The 16,282-nt window shown below is 42.7% G+C and overlaps 1 protein-coding gene across 10 annotated transcripts in view; it reads left to right on the top strand.

The window, feature by feature from the left end:
* SLC25A13 (solute carrier family 25 member 13) overlaps positions 1-16,282 on the top strand; it is a 296,284-nt gene that overhangs the window by 191,028 nt on the left and 88,974 nt on the right. For 6 of the 10 annotated variants that reach the window (XM_067746352.1, XM_067746353.1, XM_067746354.1 and 3 more), the window contains 4 exons: positions 674-812; positions 11,529-11,687; positions 11,779-11,869; positions 12,142-13,290. In XM_067746352.1, the coding sequence (XP_067602453.1) occupies positions 674-812; positions 11,529-11,687; positions 11,779-11,869; positions 12,142-12,322 (570 nt within the window). In that variant the 3' untranslated portion in view covers positions 12,323-13,290. Of the gene's footprint in view, positions 1-673; positions 813-11,528; positions 11,688-11,778; positions 11,870-12,141; positions 13,291-16,282 lie in introns of those variants that run through there. The other 4 variants (XR_010945512.1, XR_010945511.1, XR_010945513.1 and 1 more) reach the window with 1 other exon arrangement.

Raw genomic sequence — 16,282 nt, forward strand, 5'->3', positions numbered from 1 at the left:
AATTGTTCTACACAGAGCTCTTAAATATATAGGAATTATTACAAACATTTTAAGGCTTTAGCACAGGCATTTATCAATGTTTCATAAACCCTGGGGCAGTCGGGCTAAGTATATGAATAAATTGGGGGAATCCATGAACCCCTTGAAAAGGTGTCTAATTTTTTACATATGTGTAATTTTTTCTGGGAAAGAGTCCAGCATTTTCATCAGAGTCTCAAACAATGTGAAAAACAAACCCCTTCCCCTACCACCTTTATAATTTGTCCACTTCCCAGTGTGTAAACACAGAGGTATCTTGGTTGTTGTTGCCCATCTTCTGAGAACAGATCCTCCTTGAAATGCCAGCGACCTGCCATCAATTAGGGATTTAAAAGGATGTGGCAGGCAGAGTTCCGAAAATGTTTTCATCGAAATCTTACCATTAGAATAAACAAGAACTCTCCCCTCTCGCTTATACCACACAGTAAAATGTTTTATTTTAAAATACAAGATTCTGATTTATTACTTGCAGAACTTGGGTTATATATGTTTTTTTCTGTTCCCCTTTCAACTTGTTAAGTACAAATTCGGTCTTCTCCAGGAATATTTTGTTCTGAGGGAAGTTCCAGAGAAGCTTGATCTTCTGAATGGGATATGTGTTTCATGTGGTTTTTCTTCCTTTTCAAACGTACAGGGTGCCAAAGCGTGCTTTCTGCGGGACATTCCTTTCTCGGCCATCTACTTCCCATGCTATGCTCATGTGAAGGCTTCCCTTGCAAATGAAGATGGGCAGATTAGCCCCGGAAGCCTGCTTTTCGCTGGCGCCATAGCCGGTGAGTGTCCTCAGAGCTCTGTTCCCCCTGTGCCATGGCACTGGAATTTTTGCTTATCGCTGTCGACAGGGTACACGTGAGATGGCTTTAGATGGCTTTGAAGAGCTACTACAGTGAAAGGGAAAGAAATGAATCTTACTTCTGGCAGGTTAGACTATTAGACAAGCTTAATTTCTCAACTCCAAAAAAAAGCTCGTTAAAGGTTGGTGCGTTTGTACTATTGCTGGATTCCAGTTCAGGTTCCATGTCATTTCATAGTTTCACTTCATGGTGTAAGAACAAGAACTGTTCAGTCAGAAGTTTTTAAAAATGTTAATACTTGTGCCTTAAAGGTGTCTAACCAAAATAGTACATAAAACTTGTCCAGAATTTAAGCAGTAGTTATTGTCATTGAGAGAAAAGAAATGTAATAGAACTAGAAACAGCTTGGGTCTATTAGATACCTGATTCCTGCTAGCTGTGTAAGGTTGTAAGATTCGGGGTGGGGGTTATATTTGAATCTCAGAGAGAAATGACTATCTTCTATAGTGCTACAGTGAAAGTATCAACAGAAGAAAATAGATGCAGACGTTGGCTTCTACATTCCCAGTGTAAATCCTTAGAGGAAATTTGATTATAGCCCCAGCAGGAATGAGTTCATTCTTTGATGCTTCTCCTTGTTTAGAGACCCTAAAGGCTAGAACAATCTGGATTAGCTCTCCAGGTGGTGACAAACATTTAATGAGTTAACAGACCCTAAGGCAGTCATGGGGTGCCTGGGTCCAGACAGTTTTGATACAGGTGTTGTTCTCATCAGACATGTGGCTTGAGCCTCTTGAGAACTACCCCCTGCTTTGAGAAGTTGTTTGCTATTTTGTGAGCCCCGTGTCCTGCCTGTAGCCTGGGGAGCCCTGGAGGCGGGAACCCATGGAGCTCCTCTGTAATTCTTGGTGAATCCCTTTTCTTCAAAGGTGGTGATGTTGGTGTATGAGGCAGGGCTGTCCTTTCCTGGCTGCTCAGGGAGCCTCGTATGAGTAGCAGTGAGACCACTCTACCTAAATCATAAAAGCATGATCTCAAGACTCAACCATAGAATTCCCTGTTTTAATCCCAGTTTGGCTGTTGACTCACTCACTGTGTCCTTTATATGTCATTTACAGATGTATAAATGATAATATCTTTTGAATCAAAAGGGTATAATACAACTTATTTCCAGTCATTTACTTGAAATAAGGTAGGACCTACTGGGGAGAACTAACATACCACTTAGTAGTATGTGACCTTGGGCAAGTTACTTAAGCTCCCCGGGCTTGGTTTCCTCAGCCATAAAGGGAGATGGTAATTGTACTGACTGGAGAGAGTGGTTGTGAGGCTCTAATGAGAGCACCCATGTGGAGGACTTAGCCTGTAGCCTGGCAGAGAGTAAATACTCAGTACATGTTATCCATCATTACGTTGAATCCAAGAGAATCTGTCTGTAACTCACTCCAAAACTCAATTGCAACATCAGAAGATAAAGCTCAAAGTCTAGGACATTCTCCAAGCTTTGTTTTCTTTGAACCACAAAAATATTGCTTTTAACTCTTCCCTTGGAGAAGATAGCTACCCAGACATAATTTTTGTCTCTGGGTACAAGTTTTCCTGGGTGATCCGTGCTGTCAGAACTGTAGAAATTATGAGTGGATTTTTTTTCTCTTTTAAAGTTTATTGTCTTCTATTTTTTGTTGGATTATGAAAATATTGACCATTGTAAAATATTTGGAAAGTATCGGAACACGTAAATAAGATAACAGTATCCATTATTCCATGACTCTAAGAAAATCACCATTTAATATTTTTGCTAATTTCTCCCCCCCTTGGACGGTTTTTAACACATTATGGGTATGTGGTTTTCACTTAGCATCGTTTCTGAAGCATTGTTCACCATCACTGCAAAATGGTTCATGGCATGTGCTGTGGGGTCAGACTATCCGGGTTCAAATTCCAGTTTCCCTGCTGAGAACTGTATGACCTGAATGAGTTACTTAATGCCTCTCGGCTTGTTTCTCCACCTCTATATGGAAATAAGAATAGTCTTAGTCTTGTAAGATTATTATGAGGATTAAGTGAATTAATGGATATAAAGATCCAGGAAAGCACCCGGCACATAATAAGTATTTTTAAATGTTCAATAATAATGTTAATTTTCTTATGTCATTTAAAACTTTGGAAACAAAATTTTTAATTTGCTGCATACTTACATCACCTTCAATCTTAGAAAACAAACTTTTTTTTCAAAAATTTAAATACATGGTATTGTTAAAAAACATCTTTGTGCATAAGGCTTGTCCCCCTATCCTGGATTGTTTTCTTGGGAGAAATAAATTCTCTGAAGTGAGTTTGCTGGTTTAAAAAAAAAAAAAAAATTTATGATTGTTTTTAAGGCATTGCCTTGTCCTTCTTGAAAGTTTGAACTGCTTTACATCCCCATTCTACTATTATTTTAGCCCTCTAGCCATCCTGTTGTCTTTCAGAGTTGTTTTCCACATACCTTCTGTATTAGTTATTTGTTGCCACGGAACAGGTTACCCCAAACTTAGCAGCTTCAAACAACAAATGTTTATTATCCCAGTTTCTGTGGGTTGGGAGCAGCTCATCTGGGGACCTGTAGCTCGAGTCTGTCATGAGGTTGCAGTCAAGACGTCAGCCAGGGCTCTAGAAGGCCTGACTGGGGTCGGAGGACGCACTTTCAAGACGGCTCAGTCGCACGCACGGCATTGGCAGGACGCACAGCATTGGCAGGACCGTCAGTTCCTTGCCACAGGGCTTCTCCATAGGTCCTTGGGTGTCCTCATGACACAGCGGCTGGCTTCCCCCAGAGCAAGACCAGAGAGAGAGGGAGGAGGGAGAGGGAGGGACAGGGCAGGAGAAGTTGGGGGAGGAAGGTGAGAAGAAGAGGAAGCAAATAGAAGCTGCAGTGTCTTTATGAGCAAGCCTTGTAAGTCGCACTCCTTCGTTTCCACACCGTCCTATTAGTCCTACTGATCAGCCCTCCATAACGTGCACGAAGACGATGCGGAGGCAGAGGTGTGAACACCAGCAGGTGAAGATCACTGAGGCCCCTTTGGGAGCGAACTGCCACGCTGACTATAGAACGTTTACTTTCATTTTATTGCCCATCTTCCCCTTCCCTGTAAGACAGGATAACATAAGACAGACTTTGTCATTGGATTTTTCTTGAAAGGACAGATAAGCCACAAAGCTTGATGGTCTTTATCTTCCACAAACCTGTGTAAACTATGTAATGAGAACTAAGCTACTTTCTTAATTTCATAACAGATATCAGAAGCCAATGGCAACTGTCATAACCTCTATTCTCATTAAAGTTAGGGATGTTTCTGTTATCCAGTTTTTTAGCCTTATTTGGAGGTTCCAGTCAATGTGGTGAATATGAAAAGGAAGAAAGAGGCATAAATATTAGAAAAGAAGAAATGAATCTATCGTTATTTGAAAATGATTGTTTACCTGAAAATCCAAATTAAAATGCCTAAAAATGTATCAGAATTAATAAGGAAGATTAGTCATTTTTTTTTTTTTTTAAGTAAGATAAACATAAAAATGTATATCCAGTGATAAGCAGTTAACTGATGTCCTGGGAGGAAGCAGGGCCACCATCTGCTGAGTGTAGAGCCTTGCAGGTGTGCTCAGCCAGGGAGCTGAATTCAGTATGGAAAGGGCAGAGGACTGTGGTTAGAAGCGTGCCCAGGGCAACACCGTCAAGAAGGGCAGTGAGCACAAAATGCACCACACATGTGTGGGCTGTTGGTTACAAGCCAGATCAGACCCCCATGTTCCTCTTGTGGATACCAGGGGAAGAAAGGCATTTCCTCAGGAGAGGACACAGTGATGGGGTGGGTATGCACAGAAGCCCAGGAGGTAGGTCCAAGGGCCAGAGTGATCTTTGTTGTCATTAAGAGAAAGGAGAAAAGCTGATCTCAAAATAAGCTACGAGGAACAGTAATTGACTTAACTAACTTATTATAAGAAATGTCTTAATGCTATTTTTATATGTTATATAAAATACACATTTTAATATAAAATATGATTTTTATATTTTATATTTCAGTTTATCTCTTACACAGGATACTTTTGTTGTTGTTGTACGCGGGCCTCTCACTGTTGCGGCCCCTTCCCCTGCGGAGCACAGGCTCCAGACGGGCGGGCTCAGCGGCCATAGCTCACGGGCCCAGCCACTCCGCGGCATGTGGGATCTTCCCGGACCGGGGCACGAACCCATGTCCCCTGCATCGGCAGGCAGACTCTCAACCACTGCGCCACCAGGGAAGCCCAGGATACGTATATTTTTTGTTGAACAATACTATTATACGTAAGATGGATCTGGGTTCAGTGAACATGATTTTACCTTTTATGTTTTGACAGGAATTTCAGTTATTCAGTAAGTATTACCTTACTTTCTCCAAAAATTTGATTTGATTTAAAGTTAGATTGCTTTAGTAATATACAGCTTTTTAACAGGTGGTTGTTAGTATCTTAAAACATAGAGAATATTAAATTTTTTTAGGTCTATGTATCTAGTGATAAACTGGGAAGATCTTTAGATGCTGGGAACATCTCCATTAATTCACAGGATCGAGTTAAGACCAACAGATATTTAAATTTATGTTCATTAGCCGAAGTGCCTCATGTGTCAGAAGGTGAGGGTTGAAGCAAGGGGCCTGAAATTAAGGAATCAAATTCTGACTCACTCTAAGTGTTACTTTTTTGATTAATGAAGGGCAATGCAATATGGTTTATGGATAATATCAAATGAAGGATATCTAATACTTCTCAAATGTTATAGAGTGACTGCTCATCCCAGATGATCTTGTCAGAGGGGTGAGGTAGAGGAACAAGTCAGACTGCAGTGATGGTCGTGTGATCTTGTCTTTGAATTAATTAGCTTTAGACTAAGTAGTAATTCAGGAATATCTGTTTTTTTTGTTTTGTTTTTTTTTTTTTGCGGTACGCATGCCTCTCACTGTTGTGGCCTCTCCCGTTGCGGAGCACAGGCTCCGGACGCGCAGGCTCAGCGGCCATGGCTCACGGGCCCAGCCGCTCCGCGGCATGTGGGATCTTCCCAGACCGGGGCACGAACCTGTGTCCCCTGAATCGGCAGGCGGACTCTCAACCACTGCGCCACCAGGGAAGCCCCAGGAATATCTTTAAAAGAGTTATGTGTGTGACTGCTCATGATGCTTTTACAAATGTATTAGAAGAATTAAGTTAGGAGAAAAGTACCATTGGCACATAATTATATAAAATGTAACAATTTTTTAATTATGTGGACATAAAGCTTAAGATAATTTAAAAGCAATTCTTAGATCCTTAAAAAAAAAAAAGTAATGGAGAGGTTGGATCAAGGTAATGGACTGAGCATGTTGATCCATCTCTCCTCCCAAATACCTTAAAATGGTAGAAAATACATGTTAAAAAACTCCTTATTGGGCTTCCCTGGTGGCGCAGTGGTTGAGAGTCCGCCTGCCGATGCAGGGGACACGGGTTCGTGCCCCGGTTCGGGAGGATCCCACATGCCACGGAGCGGCTGGGCCCGTGAGCCACGGCCACTGAGCCTGCACATCCGGAGCCTGTGCTCCGCAACGGGAGAGGCCACAACAGTGAGAGGCCCGTACCGCAAAACAAACAAACAAACAAAACTCCTTGTTAGCACCAGCCTTCAGAAGATAGGAACCAAAACCTGAAACAAGTGAAAAATGCCACAGCCCAGAACACCGGCAGGAGAAATTACTTTTATTAATTTAAGAGCAAAACCAGATAATTTTAACCTCAGAGTGAACAATAGATAAAATGCCTTGAGTGTTGGGGGAGGTTTTAGGGTAAATAATTAACAAGAGTTAAGGAACTGCATTTACTGCGGGAAGGTCGGCTTGCTCCTCTCTCTTCTCCTTTCTATATGGAACTTCAGGCAACATTTGAACGGAGGCTAAAAGCCCAGAGCTGTATTCTAAAGGGAAGGGAACACTTGCCTGGAGAGGGTGATTGTAAAGAACTGAAATAAATCAGGGCAAGGCTTAATGGTAATTCCAGACCTTTACCACAGATGCAGGGGGGGAAGAAAAAAATGAACTAATAGCAGCTCTTCCAAAGAGGGGTAGAAAATAATTCCTTCTACCTCCAGAGTGAAGCACCCCGCATTGCAGGATTTGGAAGGTCCCTGCCCTGCCAGCCTATCTTAGCCCCTGCATGCAGTTACGGGCCTCACCCATTTCACAAACTCTCTCCATTCAGGAGAGAGGCCTGTGGGTGAGGCTGGCCCAGAGTGCGGTGGAAAGCTGTCCACAGCACAAATCAGCCTGTCCTTTGAACTTGAATGTCAGTAGACAGCCAGGGGTCCCCTCAGACAACAAGGAGCAATAAGGTAAGTAAATAGAAGAATTACAGAGAAAACAGGCAATTCAGGGAACAGAGGAGAACTTTTAAGAACTATAATTAGGGTCCTCAGATTTGAAAGAAACACTCAGTACGGAGGCTTTCTTGAAAGTTAATAAAAAGATTGCCAAACTTAGAAATCCATAAAAAAAAAAACAAACACCAAATTTGACACATGGAAAATAAAGTCATGGGAGAAAACAAACAAAAAGCTCTAGAATATGGATCACAAATACATAGATGAAAAATAACAGAAAATTTAAGAGATATGTAGGATGAATCCGAGAGGTCTAACATCTGTTTAATAGGAGTTGTCCAGGGAGAAGCAATAAGAGCAAGAGGACAGAAAACCAATCAGTAATGGAAGATTGGCTTCTCATCTGCGGTGCTGGCTTCCGTCAAAACGCCGAGGAGAGGAGGTCTTGATATGCAGTTACGTTCCCAGCAGGCACGCTTGCCTTCAGGAGCAGAGGCCAAAGCAGGGTAGTCCCTCCCAGCCAGGACTCACAGGTACCCCTCACAGACCTCTCGGAGGCAAAATGAAAAGTGAACTTAAGAAAGAGGACACTGTGGGATATATGAAACAGAGCAGATAAAAGTTAAACCCAAGAGTCGGTCTGAGTGACTGCTAACCTTGGCTTATGTGTTTTTGTACAAGAAGCGTTGTTGGGAGGCAGGTAATAGAAAGGGAGACAAAGGGAGGGGGCACCTCAGCCTGCAGAGATGTCAGTGCTCATTCGTTGCACACACTGTAACCCACACCTGTGTAACAAACGCTTACGATATTTAGACAAATTGAATTAGTCAGGAAAGGGTGGAAATCACAAGGGAAACACCTAGAAGCAGAGAAAATAAAAACCGTAACTAACCCAGAATGGCAGAAATCAGTCTACGAGCCACAACTGAATGCGTTCAGTGCCGCTAGTAAAAACAAACACTTTTAGCCAAGTTGTGAAAGAAAATCTAGTCATCTGACATTCGAGGAAACAGTGACATAGAAAGATGGAAAGAGAATGGATTGAAAAATATGTACCAGGCAAATACCAACACTAAGCAAGTGTAGCAATATTAATGTCAAACTAAATGGAATTCAGGGTTTAAACATAGCATTCAGAAGCGCAGAGGCATATTTTACACTTAGAAAAGATAAAGTTCACTAAGAAGCCTCTCTGTATTATCAACATAATATCGTCTTATAAAACCTCAAGTTAAAAGTATGACAAGAGGGCTTCCCTGGTGGCGCAGGGGTTGGGGGTCCGCCTGCCGATGCAGGGGACACGGGTTCGTGCCCCGGTCCGGGAGGATCCCACATGCCGCGGAGCGGCTGGGCCCGTGAGCCATGGCCGCTGAGCCTGCGCGTCCGGAGCCTGTGCTCCGCAATGGGAGAGGCCACAACAGTGAGAGGCCCGCGTACCGCAAAAAAAAAAAAAAAAAAAGTATGACAAGAATGTGGTATTTTCTCTTTCTAAATGAAAATCTTTACACTTTTCTTAGAAACTGATACATCAAGTAGATAATATAGATAAGGGTGCAAAGGGATTCTGGCAAACTTAACCTTGATCCAAAATACATAGATATTAACTCTGTGTCCCATAAACAGAGAAGCACATTTTTTTTTTGCAAATACTAACAGGATATTTGTGAAAATTAAGGCTGACTTACCCCAAAGTTGTATTTTTAGTCATATCTGTTCATTGGTCTTTGCTGGGTTGGGTTTTTTTTTTTTTTTGAGGTACAATATTATATAAGTTTCTGTTGTGCAGTATAGTGATTCACAGTTTTTAAAGGTTATGTTCCATTTGTAGTTATTGTAAAATATTGGCCGTATTCCCTGTTATACAACATATCCTTGTACCAAAGCTGTGTTTTGCCAATCATGCTTTCTTTTTGTTGTAAATGACCTTCTACTCTCTAGCTGCTGGGCACCCCCTTAAAGAGTTATATTTTTTTTATTGGCTGGAGAACACCCAAGTTGTTCCAGTCACACAGGTAGCAGGTGGCCCCAAGGTCTCACCATTTGTCTCATCTCTGAAGCACCAGCTGGGCAGCAGTCCCCTTCCTGTTGAGGAACCTAAAAGCTGCCTCCCTGTTGCCTAGCCTTGTCTTGTTCTCCCATCTTTGGGGAGAGAGAAAACTTGACCTCTTTTTGTTGTTGTTGTTCTTGTTTTTATTTGGTTGCACCGGGTCTTAGTCGTGAGACGTGGGCTCCTTATTTGTGGCATGCGAACTCTTAGTTGCGGCGTGCATGTGGGATCTAGTTTCCTGACCGGGAATCAAACCCGGGACCCCTGCATTGGGAGCATGGAATCTTAACCACTGCACCACCAGGGAAGTCCCAAGACTTGACCTCTTGCTCAGCATTGTCTTTACCCTTTTGCAAGCCGGAAGAGACCAGGCAAATTGGCTCAGAGTCTTTGCCATCCCTGACCCCCCAGATCAACACACCTCCGGTGGCCCAGCTCTTCCTGGTAGGTGCTGCTTTCCTGGCCTTGCTCTGGAGCAGCCTGATGCTGTTCTCCAGGTGAATTTAGTAAATCTCCACACCAGAAATCCCCTGTCCACAGGGATATCCACAGTCCCTCCGAGGCCCTGGCAGCTGGCCTCCTAGGAGAGATGGGAGCAGGGGGTGGAGAGGATGAGAGTCGTGCACAGGCCGCCATGTTTCCAGTACCCCGCCCCCGCCAACACACACACCAATCGCTTTTTACCAGACAACTTGCTAAACATCTTACACGTTTCTCTTGGCATTTTTATTTCACTGATCAATGTCTTTCCTCCCTGCCCTCCCCAATACTTCTCTCTTTTTTCATAACAAGTAGCTATTTATGAAACCTGCCCTAACTGAAGGAAACCTTTTACCCATTTTATTGCTTGTATGTCTTTCACATTCACACTCTGACATGCCTGCCCACCGTTGTAAGGAGGATTTTATTGCGTGTCTAAAGCAGACAGCCTTGCTAAACTCTTTCTAAACCAGGAAGTGAAACAAAATTGGTGGTGTGAACACAGTGGGTTTCTAAGCATTTTTCATGTTTCCTTCCATTATGTTGGAGGATAAATTCCTGGCTCAAAGTTGAAATAATTCCTCTAAGCTAATAGGAAATTCAGTATGACTTATCCAGTGAAGCAGTGGATATAAAGTGAGCTTTCTCACATGCAAAAACGTGATGCATTTTATAAAAACGGTTAAGATGAATGTTTGAGGAGCTTAGTATAGATGGAAGAGGAAAAGATACAGCTTAGTGATATAAATGCAAACGTGTACTCTGCAGATTTCCCCCGGGCACATACGCACACACTGTAACTTTAAAGCTGTCTGTTAGAAGGATGAGATGGAGTTGTGAGCCAGACCACGTTGGTTTGGACAGAAATTCTTACAGAATTATTAAGCCTTAAAAAAAGCAAAGGAGATTTATGCATCTGCATTTGACCAATTTGGTTTGGAATAGGTTCATAATGGAAAAGTAATAAAACCATAAGAGACAGTGTCTTCTGAGTACAGTCTCGCTTTTAAAAAATCTAAACATGGGCTGCCCCAGTTTGGATAAAATGACTGTAGAAAAATTTCCCATTGGTAATTTTGGGAGGGTTTTGTTGTTGTTGTTGTTGTTTCTTTTTCATTGATTATCGGCCAATCGAAATTTTAAGCTTTCTGTCATATGTTTTCTGGAGATGTCAGTCATAGGAAAGAGGAATCCTGAAGTGTTATCTGTGGGCGCCTCCCCTTCAGGTCACTCCACACACACACACACACACACGCACGCACGCACGCACACACGCACACACAGTGTTTGTTTAGCTGTCAGTAAAGTCTTTCTCTGATGTAAATGAAGAGGTGAGGGTTTGGAAGGTGGGGGGTGGTTGAGTGTATGTGACAGGGCACCTCCAGTGACTGCCAGAAAAGCAGGAAGAGGAGACGGATAACAAGCTTCACCTCTGAAAACTCAGACCTGGTAACTCTGATTTCCACAGGAAAGCAAAAGAAAAAAGAAGCAAACAAACAAAATCTTTCTCCGTTTGTTCTCAACCACTCGAAGTCATCGTCTTGATAATTCCTTCAAACTATTTAAGAATATAAGCATAACAAACGGAGGTTGGTGATCTGGAGACGAGGCGTGTGCTCCTCTAGGTGTGTTGGAGCCTCCTTCACTGCGAACGAGAGTCACAGCTGTGCTTCCCAGAGGGGACAGCAAAGAGGCATTTGATTTCATCTGATTCTTAACTTTCTTTCCACGGCCAGCAGTTCAAAGCACAGTTCTTTTTATATAGGGAGAATGTGACCGGACTGCGAAGGTGTTGTCTTTCCTGCAGGTATGCCTGCGGCATCTCTAGTGACCCCCGCTGATGTTATCAAGACTCGATTACAGGTGGCCGCCCGGGCCGGCCAGACCACTTACAGCGGAGTGATAGACTGCTTTAGGAAGATCCTTCGGGAGGAAGGCCCAAAAGCTTTGTGGAAAGGAGCTGGCGGTATGGAAATAATTTGCTCTTAACTAAACCTTTGGTATCAGGTGAATTTTTAAAATCTAATTGCATCTGTTATTTCTTATTTCTTTCAAAGCTCGTGTGTTTCGTTCCTCCCCCCAGTTTGGTGTAACTTTGCTGACCTATGAATTGCTGCAGCGATGGTTCTACGTTGATTTTGGAGGGGTGTAAGTATCCTGCTAAATTTCAGCTGCTTCTGACACTCTGTTGTCATTGAGACAGGTATGTCTGTTTAGTCCCTATGATGAAGTAGAAAAGATGCAGGAAAATACTGAAGTCATGTTATCAAACTCATTTCAGAAGGGAATATACAGCTAACTAGAATGGCACAGTTCCTCTCTGATCCAGACTTTAGCAGTTTTTGAGCGTTGTTTTTACCAAGTTAAAAAACAAAACAAAAACTCAGATTCTCGCTCTGTTTTCTCTCCTTTCCTTTTAGGAAGCCCATGGGAGCAGAGCCAGTTCCTAAATCCAGGGTCACACTGCCTGCTCCCAACCCCGATCACGTTGGGGGCTACAAACTGGCAGTTGCGACGTTTGCAGGGATTGAAAACAAATTTGGGCTCTACCTACCTCTCTTCAAGCCATCTACCTCACAAGCCATTGGTAGAGGCCCGTAGGACCGTCCCTGCGCTATTGCTGTGGCTTTGTTGTTACTGCAATGAAGAATGCCCCAGCTTGGATTGAAGCAACACTTCATTCCTTTCACTTCCATCTCCTGTTTAAATTCAAGTCGAGGCTTTTTATAAGGTGAAATCATTTATTTTCCGTGTGGTTTCATAACCTAGATCATTGTGAAATTTCTCATAATTATTCTTTGGGCCTCTGCTCACAAACCTTTGTGTCTGACATTTGCTGGGATTTGGTCAACACTAACCGGATTTGGAGGAAGAAGCAAGTCTGAATACAAATTAGAACCATTCTCCTTAGGATTAGGATTATAGTCCCAATGAGGCTATTGAGAAGGAATCATGGTGCTCAGAGCAGAAGTGTTCCGTGTGTCTATTTAACCTGGTAGGAAACTGCGTGCATATTTGTGAAAGTAAAAAACGCTGGAAGAAATGAAAACATTATCAGAAATAGGCAGCCTGGCTTCACGTTTTAAGCATGCACTAATTCTGTCTCTGGATTACATTATGAAGCTTTTATGTGAAACATGTTTTTTTGTAATGAAAACCACATTGAAGATGTTTAATAATCATATTCTGTTACTGGTACTAAGACTACTAGGGAGAAGTCTTTTGTGCTTTAGCGAAAGTACTGTTGGCACTGTACTCTCTAGATGGAGAAACCAGGATATGCAGCATCTCTCCTCATTTGGGGGAACCGCTCATATGAAGCACATGTGCTGACTGCTGCCTATTTCAATAAACACTGTAGAAAAACGCGTGCCTCCCTGTTACTGGTACCTACCCTCGCCCCCTCCCAGTCCCCTGTAATTGGCATCCATTTGCTTTTAAAACCCATTTTATCTTGAATCATGGAAGAAAACTACATTGCAATGTAAGTTTTTAATTTGTGGTGCCTTGCGCAATGGTCAGAAGGCTCATGTGTTTGTGAGGAAGGAAATAAACTATTTTTAAAGCTACTGAATTGTTTGCTCTTGTTATGTCATGTGGCGAATGACCGCAATAATTGTCATCATTGGACTCTCTGTGTTTCATTTTGAGGGTGATTTGTTCGTAGTGGCGCGGATATGTCCTCGTCTTTCAAGGTGACGTGTACCCTTGTCTTCGGTATGCCAGCGTTCAGCGTGAATAAGGGAAATTACACTTAACCCCAGACGAGCGAGGAACCTAGCAAACTGACACTTGTTCTAGTCGTTCTCGGTGCTTTTGGCAGTTTCTTACCGTGAGAATTAATGTAAAGCTTCACTGGCAGTTGGGCGTGAAAACTGGTATGAAATGGCAATGGTATTTTCTCATTTTCTCTGACTCTTCCTCATACCAAAACCATATACCACTGTGTCTGACCTTTGGTAATATTTGGCCAGCACTGTAATGACTGGTGGAAAGGTGTTAGTCTTGAACAGACCTCAGGGCTCTCCTTAGGCTGCAATCGTGCTCCTGAGGAAGCTGCTGGGTAACTTATCAGCAGTGAGTTGGAACTTTCTGTTTCTCCGAAATTCACCTCCAGACGGCACAGCCATTTCTCAGTCTCCTGTCTTGCTGTAGATCAGCAGGTTGGCATTCAAAGTTATTGTTCAAAATTGGAAAGTGTGGACACCATCCATGAGTCTGTTTTGTTTTGTTTTTTTCAGTGAACAAAAGCTTTGTTATACTCACCAGAGACAGGACACATACATACATGGCTCCCTCATGGTTTTGGTTTGGCAAACACCAAAGAGAAACCCCTCCGTCTCCCTGAACTCACCCCTAATCCCTGCTCAAAGTGACAAGTGGTATTTATATTTTAATCTCAAAGACCAGTCACAAGACTCCAAATACGTCTTAGAAATTTAGGTGGTGTTACAATAACAAAGCACTCAAGCTTTGGTATTTTGAATGTGGAGAAAAGTCCCCGAGTGTAAATCACTGCATTCCTTTTCTTCACGTGCTTGAAATTTTATAGAAGATCGAATTTTCATTGTATAAACACTGACCCACGTCTCAGACGTGGTGCACTGCCCTGCCTGCTTCTTTAAGAGATGCTGCATTTGTTGGGAGAGTGTCTTGGTTTCCCTTAGACGTACCTGTAGCTGAGGGCGATTCTCTTTAGTAAATGAGAAACCCAAGGTACCAGGAAGCCAGAGGAGATAGGGCCACAGGACTGTGTTTCTTTAAAATCCTCGGCTCACTCTGTTCAGGGATAGGCAGTGACTTGAGACACTTTGAAGGAGGCCTAATTTCCATCTGAGTTGTGCTCAGTGGGTGGTGTGACTGTGACATCCTTGAATAGAACTGCAATCACCGTGTGGTGAAAACCACGTCAAATTTGTTCTGGGTTTTTCTTCTTCCTGAAGTGACAGCACAATACGTTGGCAGTGCCGTGGCTGCCGTTTCTGCAGCTGCTCCTTTTCCTCAATGCTGAGGAACTGAGAGCTGTGTAACTCCCACCCATGGGGACCAGCCTCCCCCCTGCCCGGCCAGCGCTCTGGAGTGTCTCCCTCTGCCCTGGGTCCACCTCATGATTGCTTGGGGTTGGGGAAGAGGCCTGACTTTTGTAGCAGCTTTTTTTTTTTTCTAGGAGGGGAAGAAATGTGGAGCTGACCACAGAATGAACACACTGATTCTTGGGTTCCAGTCGTGGCTGGGTTTCTTGAGGCTGGGTGGCATGCTGTCGCCAAGCTCATGCTACACCTCATAACCCACAACCATTCGCTGTGCTCCCTGGGGTCGCCTTAATCCCAAGCAGCCGGGGTTGCACAGGGGAAAATAAGAATTCTGGCACAGAAAGGAGTCATTTAAATGCTTATTGCATTTCAAGCTTCAGTTTTTACTTAGCTAAAATATTTACCATTGCTGGAAAACAATGTTTAAAATTTTGTGCTTATATGTTATTTAATGGTGTGGCCTATGTAAACCTCAGGATGCTTACATTTTGACAGTCTTCTGGAAATGTTTAACAGCACATAACTCAGTGAGCAGGGAATAAAAACCGGGAACAAATTGTGCTTGAAACTTTGTAACCTCCCCTGGCTAGGTATTCGGCAAGGCACCTTGGAATTCTTCAGGTAGAGGCAGGGAAATCTCCAGTAATGGAATTTGGTGAATCCTGTCTTGTGGCCCCATTTGTCAACCTTCTGGATAAACCCTAAGGGTCATCATGTGCTTTTTACCGCAGAAGCCATCCTTGTGGGGATGAATTTGTGTCTTTGCCACTGAGCAAAAATCCCATTTTAAATTCAGGGTAATCAAACGCTTTCAGGATGTGGATTTTCCCGAAGATTTTTAGAAGACGCGTTCCCTGGTAAGAGCAGTGAAATGTTCTTTCCACAAATGGTACTGCCCACAAAGGGGGCGTGCCTTTTGTTTTACCTTTTGGGAATAACCCAACCCTCACCAAAGGGTTCTGTTTTTGATGTTATGAGGACCACGGTGGGGGGGAGGGGGGTGTTTAATGGTTTCATTTTAAGGTCTGAGGCAGCAAAAAGCATTGCCACTTCTATCTTTTAAAACAGTGGCAGTCTTCAGCTTGAAAGCCCAGATTGGGCTCCATAAGGGTAGGGACTGTGCTTTGATGCTAGTTCCATAGCGCCTGGAACTTTTAGTAGACTCTTATTATTTGGATGGATGGATGGATGGATGGATGGATGGATTTTTGAGAAATGGGTTTTTTCCCCAATGAGTAATCTCTATTATCTTCCTATTTTATAGGCCTTTTCAGTAGTGGTTTTAATGGCTGGAGTTAAAACCATAACTGAAAACAATTATAGTCTTATGTATTGTTCAGTTACTTTAGAAGTCCTAAGTACTTCTTTTATTAGAGCAACTACAAGTATTTATTTAAATTGGTCTTAATTAGTTGGTTACTTTGAGTCAGGAACTTTCATATAAACTATATGATATTTAAATTTCCTGGTCATGGTTAAAAATAAAGAGTTAAAAAATCATATCCTTTGAGATTATTGTTACATTAGG

The sequence above is a fragment of the Pseudorca crassidens genome, chromosome 8 (genome assembly GCF_039906515.1).
Source record: "Pseudorca crassidens isolate mPseCra1 chromosome 8, mPseCra1.hap1, whole genome shotgun sequence".
Classification (NCBI taxonomy): domain Eukaryota; kingdom Metazoa; phylum Chordata; class Mammalia; order Artiodactyla; family Delphinidae; genus Pseudorca; species Pseudorca crassidens.